At 35.2% G+C, this 24235-nt stretch overlaps 1 protein-coding gene and 1 long non-coding RNA gene across 2 annotated transcripts in view; one reads left to right on the top strand and one right to left on the bottom strand.

The window, feature by feature from the left end:
- LOC146729981 (uncharacterized) overlaps positions 1-24235 on the bottom strand; it is a 73781-nt gene that overhangs the window by 26993 nt on the left and 22553 nt on the right. The window lies entirely within an intron of this gene.
- On the top strand, positions 5272-8539 carry LOC146729982 (uncharacterized). Its single transcript, XM_085494679.1, has one exon. The coding sequence runs from the start codon at positions 5272-5274 to the stop codon at positions 6874-6876; it is 1605 nt and encodes a 534-aa protein (XP_085350805.1). The 3' UTR covers positions 6877-8539.

The following is a 24235-nucleotide window of genomic DNA, read 5'->3' as shown; positions in this document are numbered from 1 at the left end:
ATACATACATGACAAGATTTTAATAAGCTATTTATTATTGACTGATTTATAAAAGATGAGACTGAACAAAATATTATATTGAACTTATTAATGGCCGAGCATGCAATAAAGGAAAAGTTTCACTTTCTCGAGACAAACAGAACACAACATGGAGACTTCTTTTCACAGCATCTGAAAATCAATCCCAATTTTCTGAACAACAACAATGATTCAATCTCTGAATCATCCTCTGTAGAATCTCAAGTATATCTCATGTGATTTCTGAAAGTGCTCCACTACCTTTCAGTTTCCTTAGAACATCACATGTGACAACTTTTTCACATGTGAAACATATATCCATAATAATGGCCACCATACAATAACATGTGAGGTACAGAATTCTTATGGTGTAGGTACTGATACTGCTCAGGTACATGTAGTAATACTTGTCGCCACTACTGAGACAGCGCCCACTACTAATTGTATGCCCAGCTTACTAATAGATTCTTCACCATTCCATGGCAGTATTGCACCAGTAATTATCATTAAGCCGACCATCGCATGTAAATCACACAGCCTCTTTAATTGTTAATGGAGTAATGGCATGCTTATTGCTAATTATAATTACACTAATTGTAATATATTTTATAATTAAATGTCGGAAAAACAGACATGTGAACAATTACACTAACAACAAGAGAACTGGTGATGGTTGTAGAACCATAACTGCCCCAGCTCAAAGATTGTTATGTAATACATGGGAATGTGAAGGGAAATGTATTGTAGTGTTACCTCTGTGTAATTTACAATATATCCGCATTAACCTTCATTGTGAAGGACAATATTGGAGTTGACTTAAATGACTGGTAGAAGCAAGGCGGGTCAAATATTGCGAAAAAGTAGTTAGAATTTCCAATTACGCAATCGACACGTTGTGGGATATCAAAATATGGATGATAAACAGCAAGTGACATTTCCAGAGATGTAGTTGGAATTGAAGCAAAGGAGTGGCCTATTAATCAATGAAACATACTCACACATATCCGTACATATCCTGTTTTATTGTGTGTGGGCAAAGCTGTCATTGACACAATCGGAAAAATTTGTTATTACTGTAAATAATTATGAACAATAAAAACAGAAATATGAACAATTAATAAGGAACTATGAACAATTAATAAGGAAAATATGTGATTTGCTGTACAGTTTCCAGAAAATTATTACAAGTTCCAGAAGTGCATACGAGTCGTCAAAACGTACAGTTTGGCGACAGTTGGGAATGATACCAAGATTCCACGAGAACATCGCAATGTTCTTTTAACACATGAAACGGATGTGCATTGGTCAAATTTTGTATAGTTTCAATAGGCATACAAGCACCTGTATATATTTTGACAATAAACCCCTCATTCACATTGTGCAAATACAGACAAGACATTAAACCTTCTTGATAGTAACAAGTAAATGTTGTATAAACCCGAATGAAAAGTCCGGAGTCACGGCGAATACTTCTAGTGAGTCACCCCTCTAAAAACGTCATTACTGTGCCAATGACATTGAACTTTGCTCTTCCATAAAGCAGCAGTTTTCATCTTCAAATAATCAAAATAACCTTGATACCCTGGCGAAGCATGTCTATTGTTTCACAACACTGTCCCAGGGATTTTCGTCTTCTCAATTTCTCAAGATAAACGTCCCAAGGTTGTTTTGTTTACTAGAAGGACATGTCTTTTGGCAGCATTTCTTGCATTAATTTCTATTGCACAAACAAGTAGCAAATACTGTTACTGAAGCACAGAATTTGCATGATTTTTTTCTCTCTGGCCATTCACGCAAACTGCAAACGAAGTCTTTTAGCTCATCCATAGTTGTTGACACTTTGCAACCGCCTTGATGGATGTATTGTGACGTATTTTGACCCCGGATTCTGACCTTGCATTCTGGCTACATTTACTGCCCTTTCATATCACTTCAGTTTCCTTTCATTATTTCATCCAGATTCCACGATATTTAATATTTGAAACCAACCTTCAATTCACAGTCACTCTAGTTTTTACTTTTTTAAAATTATTTTACTGAACAAAAGACTTTCCACTCCCATCATGCAATCCCCATAGTACTTCCGGAAACACAGAGGCGATCGCCAGCATATCTACAAATAACCTCGCTCTCAGGAGCTGAGGAATGAACCACTGTCATTGAGTGCTTATGAGGACATCGGTAACAGTTCAATAGACATAGGTGATATCGATACTACAACTCCACACACAGTATATATAACACATAATAAACCTACACATTATCAGGATACACACAATAACATCCAAGATGGTTCTTTCATCCATGCCTGCGATGAAAATAGTGAGGATGTGGAAAATGACGGAATACACAGTTCAAGGTTAACTTACAAAGACAAAACAGAACCTGACTATATTGATGTAATTCATGAAAACAATGAAGACAGCGAACATTATCAAAGTTTAGGTGTACTAAGTAATGGCACTTACATGACATTAAATATAGATGCATTGAAAGAGTAACTCTATAGTTATGGTATAAAGTAGTTACTATTTTTGTTATTGTTAGCGAGAATAACTCGTGTAACGTATTTTCAATGATTGGTTCAGTTATTATGCAGTTCTTAATAATATCTCATTTGAGTCAGAGATCACCTCAATCGATGCTAATGTGGGCAGTTAAATTTTTGTATTAACATCACTCAATTGAAGAATTATCACATTAACATGCCGCTTTAGTTTTATTATAAAATACTGCCACTGATACTTTTTGTCGTCATGTATGTAATATAATCACGTCTTAGAAATAGACAACAACTTCAGTCAGGTTTAGAAAATGATTATGAAGTAATCAAGATGTGTGGGCATGCTGGAACGAACACAGATGCAGGACAGGTCATTAAACATGACAGTGTTGACGAAACAAATGAAATTAATATGAATGTTCAGTTGGCGATACATCTAAGTCGTACTGATGCAACTCCAAAATATACTAATTGTGGTTCAGGATTTGAGAGTTACAAAAATGAAGACTACATTAAATCTGGATGTAGAGATGATGTATTGTATAAACAGGTTAAAAGGCAGCCGAGATGCAGCATCGATTGGTGATTAATAACAAGAAGAACTTTCCGACTTCTACGAGCCCTGACTTTGTTGATAATAATAATCTCATCAAAGAGAGAGTCAAACCAAAAGTTCAAACTGAACTGAGTAGTCCTACAACTCGCTGTGCAGACAAAGATCGAAGTACTACAAGTGACATTAAAAAAGCTAAATGTTCCAACACACACGTGCCCACAGAGAATGTAATTGACAATTTTAGTAGTTAATAAACTGAGAATTTTCCAGGGAAGGAAATGTCATGTGATCACTAGCAGGAGTCGAATATCATTTCTACAGCAGACGACAATGCGGTTTTATATGCAGTTGTTAAACCACTGCAAAGTGACCAGACAGTAAACAACGGAGACAATTACTATAGGCGTAGTAATGATAAAGGTCTCACCTACGATGGCCTCGAAGGAACCTTGAATAGAGAGAGTGAATATACAGTGTACGCGGAATAGTACAGGGATGATATAGGTTTGTTTGGTGAAATCATTGAACAATGTTGTGTCTGTGTCCGAGTGAATGCACACTCAACAACAAATCATTCACTAGTAAGTGCACTATTGTACAGAGTCTGAACAAATATAAGTAAACGTTAATTAATCTGAAACAAAACACGTAAATATTCTAATTATGAACTAATGAGGCTGATTACTATGTTACATATTTACTCACAGTGCCAACGGATTTTTCGAGATTTAACTCTGTCTGATTTCGTTATCCTCCCTCTAAAATATTACCTTTCCCTTAACAAAACTGTTCATGGTTTTTAAAATTAAGAAGACATTCTTTCATGTATATATATATATATATATATATATATATATATGTTGTAGAGCTGTGTTTCATGCGATGACAGTACAGTCTCTGTGCAGGCGATGTCAAACAAGATATATAGATTAACAGTGTTAGTTCCAGCATCATACACATTTTGTATCTCACAATTTATTGAATTACAAACACCACTTATTTGAAAAGTTTGTCCTACGGATATGATTCAGGTTCACCATGACAGGTACATATATAAACAATGCTAAACAGAAAAATAAGTCAGATCGACATAGGTCCACTCACCACATATTTATCTATACAATACCTGCAAGACAACCGTACCATTTATATTCCGTTGATAGTGCATAATCATCTAATGTCATTGTCTAGCAACATTTAGAGTGTCCAATGTTTAATCAATTCATGGGGAAACTTGAGAAGACCCAGTATACTGCCTCTCACACGTTAAGCCACTGTTGTTCTCTGTATGAACTGTACAGTAAGCTAATACGTCATTATAAAAATTCATGATATTAGTTCCCGTTAGCTCAATAGGAAATAAAACTGAAAATGAGTCAGCCATCTTCAAACAAAAAAACATGATGATTATTGTAGTTCTAAAGTTTGACAGCAAACAGTGTAAATCAGAGATATTTGAATTTTCGCCATTTTAAATTTCAATCACTAAACATTATGGTCCTGCTATATACATTGTACTTGCCAAAGTAGATAAAAGATGTGCATGAATAACAATGATCCAAGTTTAAACGAAATCCATCTCTACTCGACAAAGATCTGATCAAATGTCTGTAGAAATGTAGAAAAGATTATTTCTTGATGATTTTTTCAAAATTACAATGGCCATCATTCGACAATCTTGGACCAGATCATCCAACGAATGCATGCGCATACCGTTTTCACCAAGTTCAAACATGATCGATGAAAGATTTTGGAACTACAATTATTTAAACAAATATACAAAATACATCACGGACACTACTGTCCCACAATGTTTAACGTATATACAAATTGAATGATATCCATCATTAAACCTTCTGGAATGGCAAAAATGCTATATTTATCGTTGTAATTATGACTGCATTAAAATATTTATCAACATTTCATTTCGTATTGATCCTTTTACTGTCATATATATTTACCAGAACGTATGACTGCAATATGAAACAAAGCCAGACTATATATGTAGACATCATTATGGCGAAACACATCCTATAGTGCAGACAAGATAATGTTATATGCATTCTTTGTCACAGCATTGCATATTCATTAAATTAACAATACACTGTCGCATACACTGCACTGCATCGAGTGAATGGGTGGCGGAAGTAGTTCATTCCGGGGCACTATTTTTCGCAAAGACATTCGCAAAGAGATGGCATTGATTGAATGCTTATTGGTTACCTTGGTAACACTAGTCTTACCCGGTAGTGCCATACCTACCATTTCACTGCAGCCTAAAGATTTTTATGTTAATCTAACTGAAGGATATGACGAAGAAAAGATTGGGTGGCTACATTGTTACATGGAGGACTTACAGGTAGGGGACTTATTTTCCTGGAAGAAAAACGGAAATATCATCATCAGTTACAATGACAAGACAAATAATACTGTTTATAACAATAACACATCGCGATACTCTATTATCCAGGATGTTGTGAACCAGTTTTCATTGGCAATAATAGGTATTACTGAGTCTACGGCTGTATTCGACAGTGGACAATACCAATGTGTGGTGACATTCAATAACACTGAGGTCATCGGATCTGACCTGGCTCACCTACATGTATATGTTGAACCACAAACACGTATTCCTACTTGTCAAACCAGTATTGAATCTGGCGTAGAGGTACCAGAAGGTGATACTGTAGTATTCACATGTACTAGTAAGTCTACAGGGTCACCACAAGTAGTACACTTATGGCGAAGAGATGAAACAAATATCACCCTCGTTTCATCGGCATCCTACAGTGATTACACAGTGACAACAAATTACTGGTGGGAGGCAGTGAAAGCAGACGAAGGTATATTGTTTTACTGTGAAGCAATGAACTCTAGGTGGATCACTGGTTATACTTGTCATGTTGGCCCATTTGTAATTCTATCACAACCGGATGTAGTAGTTATGCCTGCACAGTTAACACTTACTGCTCAGAATTACGCAACGTTTACATGTACAGCATCTGGTGAGCCTGAACCTCACACCTATGTGTGGAAGTATGATGACGTCATTGTAAAATCTGGGGAAGGTTATGTACTTAGCCTAGACTATACTACACTACGTATTAATGACATAGATATCCATGATAATGGCGACCATACAATAACATGTGAGGTACAGAATGCTTATGGTGTAGGGATTGATACCGCTGACTTACATGTAGTAATATTTTATGGCATTACTGAGACAACGCCCACTACTAACTATATGTCCAGCTTACTGATAGATTCTTCACCAATCCAAGGCAGTATCAAATCACGTGTTACATCCAATGTAAATCATACAGCCTCTTTAATGGGTAATGGAGTAATGGCATGCTTATTGCTAATTATAATTACATTAAATGGAGTATACTTTATAATTAAATGTCGTAAACACAGACATGTAAACAATAACACTAATAATGAACCACATCCATTAAGTGTTTACGAGGACATTGGTAACCATTCAATAGACATAGGTGATACCAATACTACAACTCCACGCACAGTATGTTTTGCACATAATAAACCTGCGGATTATGAGAACACGCACAATAACATCAAAGATGGTGCAGACAACCATACCCTTGACGAAAATGATGAGGATTTGGAATATCGCGGAATATGCAGTTCAAGTTTAACTGGCGAAGTTGAACCAGAACACGACTATATTGATGTAATCCATGAAAACAATGAAGACAGCGAACATTATCAAAGTTTGGGTGTACGAAGTAATGACACTTATATGACATTAAATATAGATGAATTGAGTGAGTAACCTTTTGGTAATGATATAAAATATTTACTATTTTTGTTGTTATTAGCGATAGTAACTTGTGTAACTTTTTTTAATGAGTGTTCTTAGTCATATTTCATTCGAGTCTGTGGTTATTTCAATCAAGACCACTGTGATTTGACATCTAGTTTTGTTTCTGTATCGACATTACTAAATCGAATAATTTGAGTTTCAGCATGCTGTTTTGGTATTACTAGGTTTTTTGCCTGAGACAGTGATTACAGGTTAACTAAACATGGGCACAATAACAAAGCATGAACACACAATAAAAGCATCATCTATTGCACCGGTTATTTCACCAAAAATCAGCAAGACACTTAGTTCAACACAACAGTCCGGAATCATAATATTGGAATCATAATGCTGATACTTTATGTCGTTATATATATAATAAAATCTTGTCACAAAAAAAAACATGCATAAACTTCAAGAACGTTTAGAAAAAGATTATAGGGAAATCTAGATGTGTGGGCATAGTGGAATATACACAAATTTAGGACAGGTCAACTGATGTGATGTCATTAAACACGACTATGATGACGTAAGTGATGAAATTAATGTTAATATTCAGTTGGCAATCAAACTAAGACGTACTGATACAACCCCAAAATATACTTATCGTGGTTCAGGATTTGAGAGTTACAATAATGGCGTCCAAAATGAATATTACACCACGTCTGGAGATGATGTATCGTATGAACATGTTAAGAAGCAACCCAAGATGCCAGCATCAATTGAGAATGTACGCGAACATCAGAACACTGTAGTCATGGATACAAGGAAGGATGAAAACTAGGAACCTGGATAAACACGTATATTCATAAGTAAATTAAAAACAAAAACAACTCAAAAACAACTTACATAGAGTAGACCTACAACGCGCCGTGCAGAAATATCTGAGATACAGCGAGGTACATTAAAACAACTGAATTTGATGTCACACACTTGGCCCCAGAGAAAATCACTTATAATTATAAAGGTTTTATGTTATGATAATATTGGGAATATATCAAGAATGATTCACAAGTCCACCAACTCGCTGTAAATGTCAGCTCTACAGCAGCTAAAAACTCGGTTTTACATGCAGATGTTAAAACATCGCCAATGATTTGGACCAGACAGTAAACAATGCAGACTAAGGCTCTAGGCGTAGTAATGTGGACCTACGCTGACCTCGACTTTAATGACACAATGGAGGTGAAAGGAACATTGAAAAAGAGAGTACAACTTACAGCGACGTACACAGAGAAAACTTTGTTTGTTTGGTGCAATTTTTTCACAATGACTTTTTTGTGTCCGAGAATCCATTAATCTGTAGTTGTACCATTGTATAGTGTCTGGACAAATATTTAATTAATTTTATTAACCAGGCAAATATTTAATTTAACCTATGAAAATTGCCTTCAAATATGCAACTAAATTAACTGCATAATTTAACTGCAAGTATGTTATGAATATGAATAACGTGATTCCATAAAATGGCAGTATTCCAATATATGAATAATTGTTATAAATTGCAAATTAGTTGATTTAGCCTTAACTACCATATCGTTAATAATATAGCACGAACATGTATATGTAATGTATTCACTAAATGACAATGTCAAGTTGATATATAGAAGTAATTATATTGAATTCTTATAAATATTATTGAGTTTGTGTTCTATGATTGCCACACACACTGTTACCAAATATAAGGTTAAACTAGTGATCAAAAGCATGGTGTCAAAGCACAATTATTGTACATACAAAGTAAACACGAACATTATGTCTAAAATAGATTTTCTGTATATTTGCTGTTTGTTCTTGACCTATTTCAGTATACAGCTTGTTCGTATTTGATTGTGATCAACAGCCCAATAGAGCCAGTAAATTAACTGGTGTGTTTGTGGCTATATTGTTGGGCGTTTTTGTCACACACTCAAAAGAACTTGTCATGTGACACCATGACAAGTCATTAATCTATTCAATGCATATCCCTCCGTCTTTTCATGACTATGATTAAAGCATGTAGCCAGTGGAGGTTAAGTATGGTAATCAAATATAGGCAGTTGAAATTTTGCTGTATCATACAGAGAAACCAGTAAAACTAGTTAAACAAATCTGTATAAATCTTGTTCACTTATAATTGTTTAAAACCACCTCATCTTGTTTTAATTTCTGCAAAATTAAATTGATACGTTACATAGTTTTGCCGATTTAACTAATTTAATTTTTTGTTACTATTCCAGCAATAACGAAATGCCATGAAGACTAACAGAGATCAGTTTAATTTAAAAAAAAAACATGAACGACGATTCGGTGATGACGTCAGTTTAGATATCGAAGTAGTCAAAGCCAAAAAATGGCCTTATGTACATGAGACTAAACGCCTTCGATAGAAGCGGGTCAGTGTGTGTAAGTAGTTGTTGAGTGTTACGTCACCTTATATTTTGTTCACTGCGAACGCTGAAGCGGGTGATTGACATAGAATCCTTTAACTATAAGCAACAATTTCACAACGTGAAACGTTTCTTGTTGCCACTATTACTACAAGCAACAAAAAGATTTATAAATAATAAAGTTAAATAGTTATTAACTCAAGTCGTATCACCGATCACCGTACCGCCTTTGTGTATCACTTCACAGTATTCTTGTAATAAGTGCATTTACAAGTGCACTGGTTACACGCCATACAATATATATAATGTTCAGACACAGACAGGAATTCAGTTTTTGTCAATACATTGAAATATTATAGAATGAAAATAATATGACCATGAATGTGCTGTGCAGTTTTATGAAGTGTTTACTGGATTTACTTTGAAATCTAAGCCCTCTGTGTGTGATGTCATTGTTGTCAACATCCCAATATAGTTGGTAGGTGAATAGGTCATGTTTGGTGCGCCATTGTGTGGCACACTTGAGTAGTTATATACAGTAGACACATAGGTGAACGTGCCATGTGACACCATTACAAGTCATTCACCCATTCAATATATTAGTACAACGATTACTGATCTACAAGACATTAACGAAATACTTGCGAGCAGCAGGTGACGGTAAACCACACTAACCAAATGGGGACAATCGACATTTGTCATTTGTACATATCATACAGGACAAGTCAGACAGAAAACATTATAGAAACAATCTGTCACTAGGTAGTGTCGTACGTTAAAGTGTCAAAATTTAATTTCGAAATTCCCCAAAAAATCATCGACGAAAGAAACAGAAAATGCAAATTCATTCAATATCATCACTATTATTTTTACAAAATCTTAGCGAAATTTTATTTACAGTACATATTGAATTTGTTGTCTGATATGCTACGCTAATGTCATTATATATCAAACGCAACAAGTGTTATATTTTCAAGATTTATAACTATTATGTAAATATTGTAATAAGCAAATTGTAATATTAATTTGACATCAAATCGGCATAGTTTGATTATGATCATTATTACTCAGTCATTACAATTCATTAATATTCTGGTGAACAGTTTGGTTTAAATTCTTACCAAATTGTACGTGTTATTTAGTTAGCATTTAAACCATGATCAGCTGAACCCATGGCACAAACCCTTTTAATGATCATCGACATTTTGGTTTTTATATCAATATTGTACCAACAACATCAATTAGCAAACGATTGTTTTCGTCCACAGACATAGTAGTGAACATATTTATTTATATATCAATTCTTTTTCTAGTTGATACTTTATTGTTAAATATTACTTAATAATTCAGATATATTGTCTGAAATAAAAACTTGATTGTGTGTTTCATTAATAATTTAATATTACTTTCGGTTGACTTTTCTTTCCTAGGTGTACCTTTGCTTAATGCTATGCCTCTTAATTTGGCGTAGAATTTACAGTTATGGTTTTTTAGCGGGAAATATTATTTCTGCTGAAAATGGAGGAGTTTGGTTTCAATGAATCTGGAGGAATGTATAACTTTTGTTTCGTGTAACAAGATGTACGCTAGATATATTAAAAAAACAAGTTTTTATAATTATGTATAACTCTTGGCAAATTGTGGTGTATTCATGTAGTATTAACCTCCGCATCAGTTATGAAAATGTGGTTATAGGATCCCACCTCAGTGGAAATACTAACGAAACCATATTTTTTTCAGGTAGAGGATATAGAGTTCTGATCGTTAATTCGAAATTTGGCCGATGGATGACTTATATGGGCAGAAAAAGGAAACAGACATATAAACAGGCATGGCACGCGATCGCGATTGAATCTCATGACCACGACAAAGGGGCTAGCCACTGTAATCAGATACGCACTTTAGTATGCCATAGTTGAATTCCACCAAAAATATTGTACCAAATAGGGAACATGAATTCATTAACTAAAAATACATAGTTATTTTATTTCCATCATGTTTGATAAAGGAATATGATTCAGTGCAACTAAATTTCAGCGAATATGTTTCTTTCTATAGTTTACATTCAACTCGTTAAAAATCAGTGTAACTACATTCTATACAAAGCACCCACAGTGGAAATAAAGGTTATAACATATTCAGTTGAGAATATTCTCGGGAACAAGTACATGTCCAGGAGCAGTGATAATCATTAAACACTGCATGATATATGGTATTCCCACAAGTACACAAGTACACCCCACAACAACTATTGCATCAACCTATGAATTGTAGTCTTTGTAATAAGTCATTTTACTCTCCTGTGATGATGAAAAAGCAATTAAATTTCGAAAGTTGAATGATAAACACATGTGTATATAAATATCAGTGAAATAATTGTAACTAAGTAACTGCAAATGGATCAAAACAAGCTATTTTCAATAACATAGTTCCTGTTTGTATTAAAGGCAATAATTATAATATCTACTAACGACATAGACTGATATTATGGATATTAATGAAACGTGAAAGAGATGTCAATCATACATACCAACTACTAGAGTATTATATGCATCCACTGCAGTTGACAGATAGTTAAACTAAGAAATTAACATGTTTAGGCAGTATAGGCAGACGAGATGGTAAAATTGCATATTTCACATTACCTTTTCTGAGGTCAAGCAACAGAACATACGTCATATTTAAATGACAACAATAACGTGAGCCATGTACATACGCTCGGCATAATTTATAAAAGCGACTTCAGCATTGATCAGCCTACATTTGACCTTAAAATGGCTGCCATCTTGAATCGGACCATGAAACAAATACATGTGCATATGTCTGATATGATGTATGTGTGAAGTTTGTACTTTGTTCTCTCCAGGCAAGTTGAATATTTTGATTCGAAACTGCATTTTATCGAAAGTTTTGCTGATGTTTTTAAACCTCTCTTCCATATTTTGCCGTAACAGTTACGGTAATTGCCGTTTTTCTGGTATTTACATGATCGGATATGATGAGAAGCCGCAGAGTACTTTAGCAAAGAAGGTTTAGAGAAAACACGTTTGGCAAGTTATTTTTATTTTTCGTGTTTTAACATTTATCTTTTGAAGATAGATGTTTTGACTTGACACGTTGTTTGGCAGACAACAAAACGATTGGACCACGTGCACTGTCGGCGGCGGACTTTTATGACGTTTTGAACACTTTGAGCAGTATTTTTAAAGAACCTTTGTAAAAATTATATTTGAAACTTTTTTTTTTATAAACCATTGATTTGCTTTGCTACGTGATATGCAGGTACTTCGGATTTAGTTCTGTTAGATTTGTGACGATTCGAGACGATTTAATATTTGATTAAATGTGACCATATTTGACCTCATCAATGTGGTATCACTTTGTAGAAATTAGGTGGGGATGTGCGTTTGAGCGAGAACCCAGCTGCTTTCTTGTAGGTGGGCCGCATTTTGTATTGTGGGTGTGTACTTTTTGAGTTGGAGACCACATATTTTACATGACAGCAGAGCTCTATCGACCATCATAACCTTTGTTTTATATATATTTTTTAATTATTTTTTTTTCATAAATTTAGTTTTGTTTCATTTTATTTTATTGGAGGCTTTCGCGATTACCGAAAACATAAAAAGAATAATTACATGAAATAAAATAAAACACCTGTGAAAAATAAGCCTTATCACCATCCGAATTCAATAACAGAAGGGGCTCTATGTTTAAAGACATTTACCAGGAACCATCAATGTGCTCTTAATAACGTTACACAATAAGTGTTGTTGACGAGCAATCGCTCAACGATACCCACCTCTCCCAGCAACCTACTATAATGTGTTTAGTGGTGTGTACAGAAGGAGCTATATTACAATCTGTAATCAGTATATTGGGTAATTTAACGTAGAGCGTTCCATGTGTATCAAACAATCAAGATTGCGATGTTATTGTCATGGAATATTGTTGTGTTATACACACAAACAAATACAATTCATAAATTGCATGAACGAACATATTTTGTGTGGAACACACTTATACGTTAGTATTGCTATTATCGATAACACATAGTACAGAGTGGATCTGATTGTTTCACGTGTCACTAATCATTGAAGATTACTCACAGATGAATAAGATAAATAGTACTTTCTTACAACCGTATAGTTAGTTGCTTTTGAGCGATATTACAAAAAATATTTCTAATACATCAGCTTTAGTGGCCATCCATGAAGTGGAATAAAGGTAAGAATAAAATATTCAGTTTGACAAATAAAAATTACAGTAGTGACATGATTACAATACTTATTACTTTTCATACCAATGTATTGTATTAATAGTAGATGATACACGACACGTTAAATTGTGTTTGAAATCGAGTACACTGTCTAATTTGAATAACAATAACACAAGACGTACACTGAGTTCCCGTATGAAGGAAGTAAAGTCGTAAGTTGCGCTGTGCCACCTGTACGGACGATATTGTTTCATGATAATACTCAACGTTATGTTGCTCAATATCGGGGTGAGTATGAGATTACTCGTTTTACCAAGTATTGCAACGCCCCAGAATGCTTACGTTAACCTGACTGAAGGACATAGTGGGATATGGATAGAGTGGATGAACTGTTATATCAGTAACATGGAGGCTGGGCAAGTCGTGTCTTGGAAGAAAGATGGAATTGTCATAAGTTATGACACTGACATGAGTACCAGTGCTGACAACATTGACATATCACGATACTCGGTAATCCACAACGCTGTTGTACAGTTTTCATTAAAAATAACAGGCATTACTGAGTCTACGTCTGTATTCGACAGTGGACAATACCAATGTGTGGTGACTTTCAATAACTTTGAGGTCATCAGATCTGACCTGGCTCATCTCCACGTATACGTTAAACCACAAACACATATTCCTACTTGTCAAACCAGTATTGAGTCTGGTGTAGAGGTACGAGAAGGTGATACTGTAATATTCACATGTACCAGTAAGTCTACAGGGTCACCACAAGTCGTGCACACATGGTTTCGAAATAACATTTTTGAGACTATTTTAGTTCCTTTGTCATCATCAGTAGTCAATGACATGTTATCAACGACGTACACGTGGACGGCAGTAAAATCAGATGAAAATATTAAGTTTTTCTGTCAAGCTAAAAACACTCGTTGGATCACCGCTCACACATGTCAAGTTGGTCCATTTGTAATTCAAAACCGGGTGTAGTAGTTATGCCTGCACAGCTAACACTTACTTCTCAGAATTACGCAACGTTCAACTGTACAGCATCTGGTGAACCTGAACTTTACAGTTTTGTGTGGAAATATGATGACGTCATTGTTGTATCAGGAGGAAAATTTACTTTTAATACAAATAGAACTGTTCTAAATATTATTGACATATCTATCCACGATAATGGTAACCATACACTAACTTGTAGTGTACAAAATTCAAATGGCATAGGAACTGATACTGCTGATTTATATGTGGCATTTCCTACTACCACAGTCCACATTACTTCTGACACTACTCATATTCACGTGATATCAATGTCAACAAAGCAAGATTTGGGTACGACAAAAAAACATAAAGAAACTAATAGTGATACAACAGTTACCATGTCATCTGAATTGTCTTATCGTTAACACATTCTAACCCATATACCAAGCATCTCTTCTTCACGCTCAACAAAATATCGATCAAGTGCCCCCCTGATTGCTGGACTAATGGTGGGTGTGTTGGTAGTGATCACCATGGCAATTGGAATATTTTTTGCAATAAGATGTCGGAAACAAAAACATACTGACGTAAACAAAAATAAAGATCCACAATCGTTGAGTGTTTATGAAGAAATTGAATGCAGTAAAACCAATGCATGTTACACCTATAATGCAGATTCCAACACATTACGTGACCTGATTGTGAATAATCCCTCAACAATGCAACATACGCAATACGTGACTACAGACGAGTACAGAGAAGATAATGCTGGCAACCAAGTCTTGGATGACAATGACAATACACAGAGAAGTAGAACTGCTGATTACAGAAACACACATATCAGGGGTGATGACGAAACCAACGTACATGAATATATTAATGTAATCCATGGCAACAACAACAGCGAATATTATCAAAGTTTGGGTGAGTGAAGTACTGACACTTACATGACATTAAATACAAATGCATTGAGTGAATAACCCTTTGAATGAGACACGTAGCACTATATTGTTGTTATTGTTAACATAAATGCTATGAGATTATGCATGTGGTGTGTTTACGATGAATGGTTCAGTTGAACCGTGTTAATAATGCATATTATTATGTATTTGTTTTCACAATAGATTTTAAATCAACTGCATGTGTTTGCAGTGTAACCAAAGCGATAAAGTATGCTGTACGTTGATATGAGATACAGACAATTCTTATAAAGAATCTGAACTGCTCTGGATGAACTGAACTTTGTTGTAATTTAAATAGATTTGTTGTGAAGTCAACTTACTCAGTACAGAATACAATATATCTCATATATACTGAACCGAATGGTGTCCTGCATAAACGTTTTATCTCTGTTTTGAAACTTTTATTAAACTGTTATTATGATCCTGACAAAATGCTTTTTTTCTTTACCAGCTTTATTTTCTGAAAATTTTTGCTATGAACTATTCTGTCATGGCCAACCCAGTAATTCAAATGAGGTCAAAACAGCAATACTGTGTGATAATAGATACATTTTAATTAGTGGAGAACCAGTGTGTTATTTACACTGGTTAAATAAAGTGCATACAACATTTATTACATACAGATGGTAATTTTATGTCATATGATCAATTTATAGAGAAATAAACAATTTTGTAACTATTAATGATATTCTGCACGCAATTCCAGTTTATTAGAACTCGAAATTAGTTGCTGGAAATACCAATGCGGATTTAACTAAAAAAATAAATGATACAGTTGTTGTTGGTAAAACAAGACATTTTTTATAAGGTATTAGTTGAAAAACGTATTGAAACACAAATATCCATGTCTAAATATAAGGCAACTGTGTATGTGAGTGATACAAATGATTAGAGGAAATTGGCGTACGTTACAACAGTGGAAGAAAAACTGCGCATTTTTCAGTCCAAATTATTGCATCAAATTTTGGCAACCAACAATTATCTTTTCCAAAATGAAATCCGATTGGACAATTGTTGTAAATATTGTAAACAAAAAGAAACAATTGAACATCTCTTCTGGGAATGTACAACCACAATTTCGTTTTGGAAATTATTTCAAAACTATTAGGGGATATAGCAGGAAGTGATACTATTGTTCTAAGCTGTGAACGTATTCTTATTGGATTTACCGAAAATGTACACTATTGAACCATCTTATTTTAATAGGTAAATATGTATATGCCGCTTTACGAATGTAACGCCTTTTCTTGATTATTTTATAAAGATTGTCAAAGAAAAGAAATGTAGTGAAAATGTCTTTAACGAAACTAAGTACATTTTAAATTGGGTGCATTTGCACCCTTGTTGGAATGATTATCCCCTGTACTAAACTAGTTTCATAATGTTTTGTATGTCGTGTCTTTGACGTTTTTATTGTTATGTGAATTATTGTAATTATTATTAGAACATACATTTTATTAAAAAAAGTATGTTAATATGAGATACAGCAACGATTTGCTTTCAGACAATTCCTACAAAGAATCTGAACTGCCCTTGATGAAATTTGTTGTGATTTAAATAGATTTGTTGTGAGGACAACTTTCTCAGTATAGAATATAGTATACCTTATATACTAAACCGAATCGTGTCCTGCATAACGTGTTTTCTCAAACTGTATCAAGCCAAATTCATACACTTAATAAATACCTTGTTTAAACAATTGGCTGAAGATAAAATATATTACATGAAATGAACAACCTACCTTCATATTGTATGAGTATTTGTATGGGGATTTATTTATATGTGATAAAGAGTGGGAGACGCATCGTAGAATTAAAACCAAATCTTATGTGCCACTGTGGTTCGTTCTATATAATTATGATGAATCAAGTGTTTAAACCAAGGTTGTTTGATGTACAAATTACACCCGGTGTGTAGCACAAAGCACCATAGCTCTGTCTCGCAAATACATTGTAATAAACCATTTCCCGTTCACTGCAACATCTCGCGTTATGCGTTAAATCGAACGTACTCAGACGGCGAACAAAAGTCATTGCATAAAGGTTGCGCCAAAACATCGCAAATTGTTAAAAACATACAACTATTCCTGATTTTTATTACCAAGCTTTGAGTGGGCAAGTTGTGTCACAGAAAAAGTCGATATTGTCATAAGGTATAATACTCGGATGCTAATAATAGAATACTGCACTGTTGATAGAAGACATACAGAGTTTATGTCAATATGTGATCACAATAACAATATAAGGTGATTATAAATAGAATTATAATTATCTAACCGTTCTACTTTCATGTCCCATGTCGTGTATACACTACACAATATATATATACACTAACTGTTTTACTAGTGTTCAATATTCTGTATAGGTGTGTGCAAATCAGCCAATGTGATCTCCCCAAGAAACGCATAATTGGTTCATAACATGAACATGTAAAATTGTCCTGAACTGATATTAATTGAATAAAACAATGATCGACACTCAACTGAATATAGCAGGATATTTGTACGTCAAGATGAACGTGGTACATTTAACTGGCAATTAATCAACCTTTAATGGACTAGTGTTCACATGTTATAATGTCCATTGTTAGTACTAACAGCAAATGATGCAATAATATATTATTTCTAGCTGAAACCTTAAAACTGAACCTGAGGACAGTCTTTAAGTGTGTTGAATCCGGTAAACCAGATCCAAGCAGTTATATGTTGAAACATTAGGGAATGACCAATTATTATTCCTAAGGGGGTCGGGCAACTCTCAATGTTTATTAAAAACGATCAATGGACCCCCTTTATTCAGTCTGAAAAAAGGTTACCCTACATAAATATATACATTTTCATGTATTTTTATTGATCTTTTACATGTATATATGAAGAAATAAAAATACTTGTGAAAATTAGTTAGTGAAAGGAGAACTTCAGAAGTACCATTTGTGGATATATATTTATCAGATAAAATATTTTACTATAAACAGTAGAGATAAAACTGTCGCCCCGAAAAAGCAGTTTAATAAATAAACACTACTACAAGCAATCCACTATGCACTACATTTTCGGCAGATTTCATTTCTGTGAAGTAAAAATACACAAATTGACATACAATATTTTGAAATTGATATGAATAGTTCTACTCACTTGCCTGAAGAAAGTCCATGTTATAAATTAGAACAGTCTCTTCACTGAATAAGGTTATGCACCCATGGCCAAACAAATCTATCTTCATGTATTTTATTGATCTTTGCTACATATTTTTTCAGGGTGAGCCATTTTAATACATTTTGTGTAATCTGACTGATTTGACAATACAGACAATATATGTAGTATAGGTGGCAGTGATGATATTGGTACTAAATACAGTAGTATGACTGGTACCACTTTTGTTGGTGGCAATGGAGATTTTGTTACTGGAGTATGATGCCTGTGGTGCGGGTGGTAGTGATGATGTTGGAAGGCCTACATGTAGTGGCAGCAGGTCTTGTGTAGGTGACAATGGTAGTGGGTGCAATGTCACTTTACTTGGGTGTTATAAGGATGTTGTTACTGGTGATAGCAGTGGGGCAGTTGTGTAGGTGGTAGTGGTGATATTGTCACTAGTGATTGTAGTGGGTCTAATACCACTTGTGTTAGTGGCAATGAGAATGTTGCTCCTGGTGATGGTCTATTGCCAGTGGTTTAGGTGGTAGTTTAGATGGATTGTCAGCTTTAATAAGACCTGTTTTGCAATAATAGATAATTCTTTTAATTATATTTACACATATGTTAAACACAAGAGATTTGCATGTACTGACATTTCATGTGTATTATTGTGATATATATTATCTGTTAACAACATATTTTTTATATATATTTTTTTTATTTTATTATATACTACTCAAAACAATTTAAGGAACACTTGAGTTTTTACAATAGGTACGCCCGCAATTTCACAGTTACGTATTTTTTTAGGGGAGAATCAGGTGAAAACATTGCTCATCACACACCTGCTCTAATTCTTATGCTTCGAACTATGTTGAGTTTTTTCCATGTACATAATGCATCCTTCTGATCACATCTGCCAATTATGGTAATCAGAATACACTCACTAATGGCATTGTCGCAGCTTTTGCAAGCATGCCTCCACGTCGACATTTAACAATTGAAGAAAGAGCCAGGGCCATAGGTTGGTTGAATGAGGGTGTTTCCTTCCGATAAGCTGCAAAATGGCTAAATGTGAGCCCATCTGTTATTCACAGACTATACCAGCGCTTCAGAGTAACTCATACAGTACATGGCACACCCGGGTCAGGTCATCCACGTGTCACAACTCCTGCTGAGGACCGCTATCTCAGTATCTCAGTCCTTCGTAACCGAACCGTAATGACCAATTCCCTACATAGGACCCTCAGAGCACCAACTCAGACCAACGTGAGTGACCAGACTGTGCGAAACTGTTTGAGGACCAGACATGCCAGGCCTAGACGCCAGGCTGTTAGGTCAGTCCTTCTCCCACGCAACAGAACTGCTTGTTTAGACTTGGCTCAACAGCACATTCGTTGGACACGTCGGCAGTGGTATTCTGTCGTCTTCACATACGAGTCAAGATTCACTTTACAGAACAATTATGATCGTATTCTTGTCTATAGACGTTGAACGCTTCACTGGTACCAGCATCACACAGCACAACCAGTCTGGTGGTGGCAGCATTATGGTATGGAATGGCTTAAGCTACCACCAAAGAATCCCTCTCCATGTTATTGATGGCAACATAACTGGATTGCGTTATAAAGACGAGATCATGCGACCTATTGCGTTACCTTGTCTACATATGATAGGAACTGCGGCAGTCCTATAGGATGATAATGCCAGACCACACCGTGCACGTGGTGTCACCGATTTTCTACACCAACACAACATCAACAGAATGGATTATTGGCCTGCTTGTTCACATGACATGGCACCAATTGAACATTTGTGGGACCAACTTGGTCTACGTGTTATGGGCAATCGTCTCCCACCAGTGGATCGTCTCAGTTAGCTCAATGGCTGATCTAAGAGTGGCAAGCCATACTGCAATGTTCACTGCAAAGATTAGTGACATCCATGAGGCGACGTTGTGTTGCATGTGTTACTGCAATAGGTGGTGACACCCATTATTGAAATGTTCCATGAACTGGAATTTCCGTTTTCAACCCTTCTCTTTTTCAGAACTCATGTAACGAAATATGTAATGATTACATGCAGTCCTTATCATGTGTTTCATTGTGCTGATGTTTCACGTCAATTATGTGACCAAATGGGTTTATCTGAAATAAAAGATCTTACTGTTACTGAGAATATTCAAGTGTTCTTTAAAATGTTTTGAGTAGCATATTTAAATATATTCAGTTTATTTATTTTATGTTCAATAAAAATGTTTTAAAGTAAAAAAAATGTCTCTCAATCTTCAAGAAAAAAATATTCTGCCCCCTTCAGCCTAGATAAATAGTCACTATCGCCCCTTCTATCCCCCCCCTTTGTGGCTTTGGAAAATATGTTGACCCCCTTCTGTTTTGCCTGATCCCTTCATGAATAATAAATGGTCATTCCATTATGACGTCAGGTAATCAAGGTATTCTACAGCACAGACAACGACATACTAGTACATAATTTATTTTTGAAATTTCCAATCAAACGCGATATGCACTGACTGAGACACCGACCTTCTATTTTAAGAAGTGTGCAGAAATGTCAAGTTATCACCATCGGGTAACTGCACTGAAATTATTAATTAGTGTGGTTCACGTCGATATTTGCGTAAAGTATATTTATTAACCCCACCAATGAGCAACACTTATTTGTTTTTGAACACAATAGTTGACTCATAAGCATAACAATGCTGTAATGGCGTACATAATGTTCCCGGATTGAGGAAGTAAATCTATGACGTCACGTAAACATCTCAACCCAACAAGGCCTGCACAAACAACAGTGCTTCAACATGACTTCTCCTGGGAATATACTGATCGTTGCCATAAGTTTAGTATCACTCGCTGTCCCTGGGAACACATTGCCGTGGTTTTCAATTCAACCTGAAGACACTTATGTGTATTTAACAACGGGACACAACGAACATTTAATACGCGTGTTGAATTGCCATGTAAGTAATCTACAGGCTGGACAGGTCGTGTCATGGAAGAAAGACGGTATAATTTTAAGTTATAATACTCTGATGAGCAGTGTTAATAACATTGACACATTGCGATATTCGGTTCTGAACACAACGCTACAACAGTTTTCATTACAAATAACAGACATTACTGAGTCCTCGGCTGTATTCGACAGTGGGCAATACCAATGTGTGGTGACTTTCAATAACATTGAGGTCATTGGATCTGACCTGGTTCACCTCTACATATACGTTGAAAAAACATACAATCCAACTTGTCAAACCAGTATACCGTCAGATAAAGAGGTACAAGAAGGCGATACGAGAATATTCACTTGTAAAAGTAAGTTTATATTGTCACCACAAGTCGTACTCCAATGGTTCAGAAATGATATAAATAGTGATCCACTCACAACGTCAACACCATCCATTGTTGATAGCATGCTGATAACGCCGTACACGTGGACGGCAGTGAAGGCAGATGAAGATGTTACGTTCTACTGTATAGCAACATACGAATCGTGGCAGTCACGTTATACATGTCATGTTGGTCCATTTGTGATTCTATCAAAACCGAATGTAGTAGTTATGCCTGCACAGCTAACACTTACTTCTCAGAATTACGCAACGTTCACTTGTGAAGCATCTAGTGAACCTGAACCTTACAGTTATGTGTGGAAATATGATGACGTCATTGTTGAAACAGGAGGACAGTTTACATTTAATGCAGATAAAAACGTTCTAAATATTACCGACGTATCCATTCACGATAATGGTCACCACACAATAACGTGTAGTGTACAACATTCAAATGGTACTGCTGATTTATATGTGGCATTTCCTACTACCATAGACACCGCCACCACCAATACCTTAACTTATACATCTCACACGACCACGTCTGTCTCCAGATCTCTGGAAATTGTGAGCAAAGGTTTACTAACCACGGACACTATAACAAAGCATGGGCGCACAATACGTACATCATCTGTGACACCTGTTATTTCTCCGAGCAACAAGGCGTTTAGCCCAACACCACAATCCATACTAGGAGCTGATACGATATTAGTTTCCTCTGCTGTTGGTGGGGCAGTTGGGATCATAATATTGATACTTCTCGTAGTAATTGTTGTCGTGCTTGTAATGAAATCTCGTCAAAAATATTCAAGCATACAAGAACCACAGCAACGTTTAGAAAATGACTATAGAGAAACTGAGATGTGTAGACGTGATGAAATAAACACAGATGCAGGACAGGTGAATAGAGGTAATGACATAGAACGTGACTATGATGACGTCCGAGATGAAATTAATGTTCACTTTGAAATCAATCTAAGACGTACTGATACAACTCCAAAATATACTTATCGTGGTTCAGGATTTGAGAGTTACAATAAAGGCGTCCAAAATGAAGATTACACCACGTCTGGATGTAGAGATGATGTATCGTATGAAGTGGTTAAGAAGCAACCCAAGATGCCAGCATCAATTGAGAATGTACGTGAATACCAGAACATGGATACAGAGAAGGATGACAACCAGGAAGCCGGACAAGAACATGTATATGCACAGGTAAATAAGAAAAAGAAGATCCCTCCGACTTTGCCGAGCACTTGCCGAGTTGATGGAAACAAAGTACAATATCTGGATGATATTAATCAAATCAAAGAAAATATCAAGCCAACAATTAAACCAAAACCGAGTAGACCTACAACTCGATGTGTTGACACAGATCGAAATACTGACATTGAAACAACTGAATGTGACGTCACACACTTGACTGCAGAGAAAGTTACTGATGATTCTCATGGTTATGATATTGTGAATATTCCAGTGAATGGATTGTCCCGTGACCAACAACACGCGGCTAATGTCAACTCTACAGCAGACGACAACTCGGTCTTATATGCAGATGTGCACCCATCGCCAAGTGATTTAGACCAGACAGTAAACAACAAAGATAATGACTCTAGGCATAGTAATGTGGAAGGTCTGACCTACGCTGACCTCGACTTCAATGACACAATGGAGGTGAAAGGAACATTGAATAGAGAGAGTGAAGAAACATTGTACGCGGAAGTAAAACTGTAATAAAACACGGATTATATCGTATTCAAATTGAAACCATTAAACAATGGTATGTCTGTGTTATAGTGAATGCACACTTAACAGCCATCCATTTACCAGTAGCATTGTTCAGAATGTAGACAAATATAATTAGGCGTTAATAATCTTAAAAAAAGTAAAGAGTAAAATGAAATAAGAATGTTAAAATTGTGTGAGTCTAATGCTGCATAATATATATTATATATTTACTCACAATGACATAGGATTGTTTTTGAAAGATAAATAATTAATTTTCACTTTTCGGGTTAAATAATTAAAACATGTTGAGAATATCTTGAAATTTGAAAGTCAATATAAGCAGGTCATTGATTACATTTCATTTTACCTGCTTGTATCGTATTTTGTTTTATATTATTTTTTCTAAGAATATAATATTTTTTCATGTTTTCAAATTATATTAATATTGATATATTACTTTTATATTATAAGTACATATGTTAGTAAGGCAATATTTGTATCATGTGCTAGTTGCAACGACACATATTTTCATTAATTTTAAGGGATATTTTTAATTTTCGCTTGAATATTTCCTAAAATAACAAATGA

Source organism: Saccoglossus kowalevskii, chromosome 20 (assembly GCF_978046115.1).
Source record: "Saccoglossus kowalevskii chromosome 20, keSacKowa6.1, whole genome shotgun sequence".
Lineage (NCBI taxonomy): Eukaryota > Metazoa > Hemichordata > Enteropneusta > Harrimaniidae > Saccoglossus > Saccoglossus kowalevskii.
This window is presented reverse-complemented; position numbering and strand designations above follow the sequence as displayed.